This window comes from Octodon degus, unplaced genomic scaffold (genome assembly GCF_000260255.1).
Source record: "Octodon degus isolate 3935 unplaced genomic scaffold, OctDeg1.0 scaffold00024, whole genome shotgun sequence".
In the NCBI taxonomy this organism is placed as follows: domain Eukaryota; kingdom Metazoa; phylum Chordata; class Mammalia; order Rodentia; family Octodontidae; genus Octodon; species Octodon degus.
In genome coordinates, this window is record NW_004524600.1 from 9942422 (window position 1) to 9950538 (window position 8117).

General features: G+C 34.2%; 1 protein-coding gene across 10 annotated transcripts in view; it reads right to left on the reverse strand.

Moving 5' to 3' along the window:
* Positions 1-2752: 2752 nt before the first annotated feature.
* Bclaf1 (BCL2 associated transcription factor 1) overlaps positions 2753-8117 on the reverse strand; it is a 46490-nt gene continuing 41125 nt past the window's right edge. For 8 of the 10 annotated variants that reach the window (XR_192440.2, XM_023712270.1, XM_023712273.1 and 5 more), the window contains 2 exons: positions 4133-4345; positions 2753-3984 (listed from right to left, as the gene is read on the reverse strand). Coding sequence is in view for 8 of the 10 variants with exons in the window: in XM_023712270.1 (XP_023568038.1) it covers positions 3979-3984; positions 4133-4345 (219 nt within the window). In the remaining 2 variants the exon portion in view is untranslated. Of the gene's footprint in view, positions 3985-4132; positions 4346-7008; positions 7091-8117 lie in introns of those variants that run through there. The other 2 variants (XR_002820553.1, XM_023712274.1) reach the window with 2 other exon arrangements.

Sequence of the window (8117 nt, forward strand, 5' to 3'; positions counted from 1 at the left end):
GATTTGATTTGAAACTGTCTCATTGCTATCTGTTTATCAATAAAACTGTAGGAAAAAAAATAAATAAATAAATAAAAAAATTAATTTCATGAGCAAAAAAAAATAAATAAATAAAATAGCTGTGGAATCACTTTTAACACTTGTGCGCAACATTTTAAACATTGTTCTGCTGCCTTGTTCTGTGGAAGTAACACATGAAGTTCAATAATTGGTGGTAGATAACATTTAGAACTGTTTTTCACCCTTATCCAAAGTGCATCTAATTTTGATTTGCTTTGTTTCTTTTTTTTGCAGAAACAGGGACTGAACTCAGGCCCTTGCGCTTGCCAGGGAAGCGCTTATTCTACTGAGCCATCTCCCCGCTCCCTTGATTTGCTTTGTTTCAATACCCACATCTAGTTTCAACTTATCAAACTGTTACAAAGCAAGACTGATTTTTGTCCCACTACTAGTACTTTTTAAATTGTATGAACGTATCTATAACACATGTACTTAAATGCAACTATCCTTAAGTTTGGAGATTTCTCCATCTGTTTAAATGGAGGGAAACCTAGTCTATATAAATGAGGTTTTTTTTAAAAAAAAATCTGTATTTATAATAATTAGTAAGAGACAAAAAGTCTATCTTGCTCTCTAAAAGTACCAAAAAAGCAGGGTACATACACACTAGCAATCCCAATACATGGGAGCGTGAGGAAAGATCACCACAAATTCAAGGACAATCTGAACTACACAGTATGTCCTAGACTATGGATCTAAGACCCAGTCTCAAAGATAAACACCATCAGTTTTTCATTCCAAATCCTAAAACCTTTTCTCTCTCTTATATCCTGTTTGTCAATTAGCAGTACAAATTAAATTTTAATAGTCATTTCTCATAGCTGGCATATCCCTCACTGCATTATTGGAACCTCCCCACTCATAAATCTAGTATCTGTTTTGGGGGCTATTAATCCATAAGCCTTTTGCTATAATGAATTCAGTATTTGTACATTAGTATTAACCAGTTAACTTTCATAGTTTATTTTTATTCTTTTTTTTTTTTTTTTTTTTTTAGACAGAGTCTCACTATGCAGTTTACACTGACCTTGAACTCACAGCCCCCTTCTGCCTCTGCCTCCTGAGTGTTGGGATTACAGGCATGGCCACCATGCCCTCCTTATAGTTTAGTGTAACAAGTCACTGGCTGCCCAGGATAGGCTCAAAACTGTGATATAACCTCCTGCCTCTGCTTCCCAGAGCTAGGATTACACTCTTGCTCCACTATGCCCACTTCTTCTATCTTTTAATGGCTCAGACTTAACTATTATAAAATTTTCTGTCTTCCCAGGAGAAAGAGTAAACACAGTTTGAGGAATGTTAGAAAAGTATTTATCAAGCTGCATCACAGAAGCCTTCCTAATCAATGAATTTAAAATGTCAAGTCTAGAAATAGCCATAGAAATCAGTTGTATAGGACACAGGAATGGTCTCACAATCAGGTGAAAAAACAACTGCTATTACCACTTACGACATTTTTATTGGCATATGACAATTTACAAGGGTCCCTGTTGCATTATACATCACACTGAGTAAGAATCGTTTAGCCATCTACATTCATTCTTAAGGGTAATATTTTTTTCTCAAATTAAAATTCCCAACATTGATTTTAACTATGACAAAAAGGAACAAGAGCAATTTCTTGAAGCAGACTGAAACTAAAAAACTTTTTACTGTTCTAGGATGTTAAAAAGTATACACACCTAAAAACTGGAGTCATGGCCTTCTAAATAGTTTTGATTTTTTTTCTGGAAATACCCTTTGGTTTGTCTTTTTATTTCCTTTCACCAAGCAAAAGAAAGTCTGTTAAGTATCAGAGTTATTTCCTGACACTTATAAACAAATATCCTGACCAAAAGGAACCATTCAGCTTTTATAACATCATAAAATGTGGAGTTAAATTGTGATTTTAAAAAAATACAGAGTACTTTTTATATTATTCTGGGCTCTGAAAAAGATAATATCTTTAATGCCATTCTACTGCAGTTTTCTCACAACCACTCTACCCTATTATATTCTCATAGGATAAGCTTTCCTCAACTTTATGAGAATAAAATTAACCAAAATCAAAGCAATGCATGTGCACTTAAGTATAATCTGCCCACAGGACGTAAGTAGCTTTATTCCCAACTCCCTGTTGAATACATTTCATAGCAAATCCCCTTTCCTCTTGCCTTTCAAGAAAGAAAAAACGCAAAGCTACACCAATTTTAGATGGCAAAGAAATTCTGTGTCTAACCAAATAGCTAACTGTTAAAAGCAATGTATATGCATATAAAATGGAAATGGTATGAAAACTGTGTACGTAGGGGGCTCAACCATATTGCTTTGGAATTTAAATAAGCAGTACTCTGAATGAGAGGGTGTTATGTCCAAACTGATGCAAAACATCCTTATGCTTTGAGAAGTACCATTCCTCTGTTTTACTAGGTCTAGGTAATTTCATAAAGATAAAGTAAAAGGAAACAATACCTAAGGACCTTAGGTAATAAGTATCAAACATATTGACTTTCCTTTTAGTTTTGTTTTTTCCAACAGCTCTTAGCAAAATATCCCTGGCTGTAAAATTAAGGTGTTGTATGCATTGCAAAGCATTAAAAATGAGGATGGAAAGACCCATACACTTCAGATCTTCAAAAGGTCACATTTATAGAATAAGCATTATTTTAAATACAAAAAATACACAACTAATTCAGTTGTTGAATGAAACATGGTATTTATATAGACGGACTTAAATATGAAGCTCACTACTTCAGATTTTCATTCTTTTAAGAGTTACAAACAAAAAAGTAATTTACATTGGAAAAGATTATCTAACTAAAGGAAAGAACGCTTCTTGGAGAGAAGAAACACTGTTTTACAAACTGGAAGTGAAATAAGGTGAGAAAAAAAACTTCGCTCAGTGCTAGGGCAAGCTTCCTGCACCTTTTATTGATGATCAGAATACAGTTACTAATGAACAATTATATTTGTCTGTTTTTTCTTATGGTTATACTACTAATTTTCAGCTACCCAAAAGCTCAAATAATATATAATCTATGAAATTAGCTACTGGACACTTCAATCTATTCTGCAGGATAATCCTCTCCATACCAAGATTAGGGTTACAGATTTTGCTTTCTTTCCTTTTTCATACTAAAATATTCTGTGGGAGTGGGACATTTTACTTGTTATGTTATTATAAATCAGTTCCCCCTCTTAACCAGCTACACTAAGACCATGACTCAAGCTACCAAAAGAGAATCAAAAGAACACTGAATTTTGAACTCCTAAGAATGGTTTTCCAGGCCACTGCTTGCTTTCAATAAAAATATTTTCTCAAATCTTTTAATCCAGCCTTTAACAGTTGGTATGTTTTAAGCTATTGGCAAAGCATCTTTTCCTTATTTGCTGAAGTGTTAAAAGTAATAATTTATCAAAGTAGTAATTTTTGTGGTACACTTCAAAAATTAGTTACCCTACAAATGTAGTGTTCAAATTACCGTAAGATGTTAAACAGATGTACACAGTTAAAATAATTAGTGTGGTCACTATAAACAATTTCTGCTTACGGATTTGTATGTAGAGCTAACGTTTACTTCAGAATAAACATTAACAAACAGGGAAGGAAGAGAATCAGAACTTTCACAGAGCTGTACTTGACCAAATCTTATAGACAAAGCAGAATTACAATGCAAATAACAAAAACAGTAAAAGTACTTTTAAAAGTTGAGTTACAAATAAGGTACATAACAATTTTCTACTTTATTTCAATACAATTTTCAACATACAGTCTACTATTTTCCAAGGTATCTGAAGACTTAAAACAAAATTTCTATAGACTACTTGCAAACAGTAAAATTTAAGTAAAATGCTTACATTCTTATTTGAAAACAAAATTCAGGTAAAAAAATGTTGAGTGCAAGTTCTGCTCTCTGTAGCAATCTTACTTCAGAGTTACTATTCCTAAAAGAGAAAGAAATTAGAAATTAAGTTATCAATAGATGTCTACAGTGAAAATGAATAATAACTGCATGTTTCTAAAAATTACTTGAAATTGCCAACCAAACTCACACCAACAAAAATATTAGAATCACAAGATGAAATTTTCTACCTTATCTTCTTTGCGTCTATCCTTCTTGTCTTCATTATTTTCCATAGTCTCTTCTTCGTCTTCAACGATTCCATCCCCTTGATACTTGTCATGGGTCCATTTTGGACTGCTACCTGATTTTTTGAAATTAAAGCGCCCTCTGCCACGCTGGAAAGTACCACGACCTCTTCCTCTTTTGGCCCAGTAATCCACACCATCATCTCTGTCATCATGCTATAGAAAGTTAAAAAATAAAATCAGTAACATGTCTATATTATAAAGAAGATAAGCACTTCTCCAATCATAATTCCAGTAGTTTTTTCAAGACTGATTATAAAACTGGTAATGTTCTAAAAAACAAAACCAACAAAACTAATTTTTAAACCAAAACATACTCCATTATTAAAGAGAATAATTACATCTTACTACCTAATAACCCATGTACCAAACATTGCCCAATTGGTTGGATAATCTCAACTGCTAAATCACCACTAATTTTCAAAATCTTGACTTCTCTGTTTACATCCTACTTCAACCTAAGTCTACTTGTCACTATGCTGAACACAATTAGAAAAAATTTCTTGAAAAAAATTACCTCGAAGATGTGCCAAAAATGTCATAACACTGTAATATTCATAGAATAAAACACGTGGTATATTTATACCTAATACAAAAAAGATTTTAAAATCTTACAGTGTAGGGGACTGAAATCTAAATCAATAAATATGTACCAATATTCTTAACTAGTATATTTCAATGACAAATCACAATGACACAGTCTTTTAATCAATATATGTCAACTATGCCCTTCTTCACTAACCTAAAACTCTAAACCTATTGCAACCTTTTTATTAACTCTATTCAAATACATATCTTCCAATTTAAATTTTCTAGTAAAACTGTAAAAGGTAAAAGTACCATACTCTGAGATGAGAGGTATTATTTGAAAACACAGCAAATGGCTGAAAGTCTTCTATATGCAAATTAATTAACTGCCAGCTACCTTTACATATTATCTCTTAAATTTCAATCCCACAAAATGAAAACCATGGCAAAATGATAACTCTTTAACAAGGAAGGAGGTACAACAGAAAATGTTGCATAACCTACCGAGTACTACTAGACCTGACCAACTATCCATGTCACTAAAAATTTAATTATTATGTATGTTTTTCAAAACACAGTATCTACTTCTGTCCTTGTTCATGTAATGCAGATTATCCACAAGATAACTAATGAAGGCTGGGTTTGTACAGGTAATTAACAAAATAATATAAAAGACCAACTGTTTATTTCTACCAAGCCTAGTAAAAGATTACTAGCATAGAAGTATACAGTCCCTCAACAAGAATGATGTGGAACCATCAACTGCATAAATGCAAATTTATCAGGAATTTAACTGTAAACCCAGAATAAAACATTTAAAATAATATGCCAGGGGCCTGCCCATTAGCTCAGTTGTTTAAGTGCCTGCTTAATCAAAGCAGTCAGGCTCAGAATTCTGAGATCCAATTCCCAGATCCTCATGTCTTACCAGAACCTGCCCTTAAGGAACCTTGAGGGGGCTAAAAAAAAAACACCACCATTCAAAAAAAAAAAAAGTCTAGGCCAGGTGTGCCAGCTCATGCTTGTAAACCTCAGCACTTGGGAAGCTAAGGCCAGCTGTGAGTTTGAGGCCAGCCTGGGCTAAAAAGTGAGTTCAAGGCTAGCCCGAACTGTATAGTGAGACCCAGTCTCAGACAAAATGTCTAATCAATCACAATTTCATTCTCATGGCATTAACACAGCAACTCTAAAATAGTTTGCGGGGATTGTTTTGTTCTGTTTTGAGGTACTATTTATAGTATTCTGTAAATCTGCAGGAAAACGCAAGTACCTTTGGAGTACAGACACTGACTTAAATCTTAAAAGAAACTATAAGTTTGGATGGCCTAAGAATTTATTTCCTCATTTTAAATAAAAGGAGATACTGGGACCAGGGAGATGTCTCATTAGAATAAATGCTTGCATGGCAGGGGCAAAGGCCTGAGTTCAATCCCCGGTTCCACCAAAAAAAAAAAAAAAAAAAAAAAAAAAAAAAAAAAAGGGATATACCCTTGAGGGAACACAGAAGAATGAACACAGAAAAATGTACCTTGTCTAGTATCTGAAAGCCAGCACTGCATGATAGTGATAACAATGGTCCTAGAGTACATGCTATGGGTAAGGCATTGCTATAAAGTATTTTAATTGTACTTATTCAGCTAATCCTCACAACAATCCTCTAAAATACTTATTATGCTTGTTTTGACTTAAAACTTAAGGTACAAAGAAATTAATACCCCTTATGACCATACCCACAAGACACATTTCCTAGGTTGCTTAGTGGGAATAAATGACTAGATATAAAAATAAAAAAGGCAGTGACAAAGCTAAACATCAGAGTTAAGCTAGTCATTCCTTTCTTCTTTGGGTTTTGTTTTTATTTTTATGACATGGCCTATGTACTTCAGATATACTGGTACTATATGCAGTCTAGGCTGGCCTCATGATGATCCTCCTGTCTCAGCCTCTGAGGTGCTAAGGTTACGGACATGGGGTACTACACCTGAAACTTCATAAACATTTAGAAGAGGAGTTTTTCAGAGGTTACCTCAGCAGCTATTTATTTAGATTTTTGTTTTACCAGTACCAGGAATTAAGCTGAGGGCTTTACCCATGCTAGACAAGTGTTCTACCACTGACAGACACCCATGAACCCTGTTTTAAATTATCAAGACAGGGTTCCCAGGTTGGCCTTCAAATGGCCATCCTCCTGGCTTCAGCCTCCCCATACATGGGATTCCAGACATGCACAATCACACACAGCCTAAGTAAGATTTTTTTACACCAAACATACTTTTTCCTCAAATTCTTACCTCTAAGATTTCAATTTCATTATAATTTTAGGAATTAAATTATTTCAGAGATGACAAAGGGCCAGAAGTTAGATGTTTATACCTATACAAAAATATGTTAACAAAAAGAGTCTGTATTAGACCTTCTGAATCCTCTTATGTCTTTTCCATAGAATGTTTATCAAAATGCCTATCCTAACCCCACACCACCAGCGCACCCTTCCCCTCACCAAGAATTTTCTCTCCCTCAGAATACATAAACTCAACACAGAAAACTTGTGTACTTCAATACCTCACACTTTCTCCTGCTCTGTATATGCTGAGCCCTCCATGGAATTTCAGATTCTCTGATTAAAAATATCACCCCATCAGTGTATTAATTCACGTTTTGAGATGAGAAATTTCACAAAAGAATAGTACTTTCAAAACTCTTGAAGCCAACTCCTTCCAAAACTCGAGGTTCAGGGGCTGGGTAGATAGCTCAGTAGAATAAGTGCCTGCCTAGCAAGTGCAAGGTCCTGAGTTCAATCCCTGGTACTGGGGGGGGCCTCAAGGTTCAAATTCTGACCCTATTCCTACTAGCTGGTCAATGTCTAGTGTTGTTTTTTTTTTTCATCTGTAAAACCAATAGCCCGAAATGCAAAAAGACTTTATAAATACTAAGTTAACATATGTAGAACTTTCAAAACAGCACATGCTCTCATACATAAGGCCCAATAAGTATTAGCTATTTATTACTAAACACGTATTACTATTTCATCAACATGAGCAAAACGTGCTGGTTCATTATTCTAACAAAACCCAATACAATGTTTAGTTTTGAATCTTATTTCATCCTGAATTTTCTTTGTATTTCCATTTTCAACACTGTCTGAAAAGCCATCTTTACATAAAAAAGATGCAAAGAGGGCCGGGGAGATGGCTCAGTGGAATAAGCACTTCCCTAGCAAGTGCAAGGATCTGAGTTCAATCCCCAGTTCCGCCAAAAAAAAAAAAAAAAAAAAAAAAATGCAAAGAGTTTTAAATTCTAATATTCACATAAAACCCACCAAAATAATTAACTCTGAGAAATGACCTAGAAGGAAAAACATAGTATGTTTTACTTATAAGGAATTTTTTTGTGTGTGTGT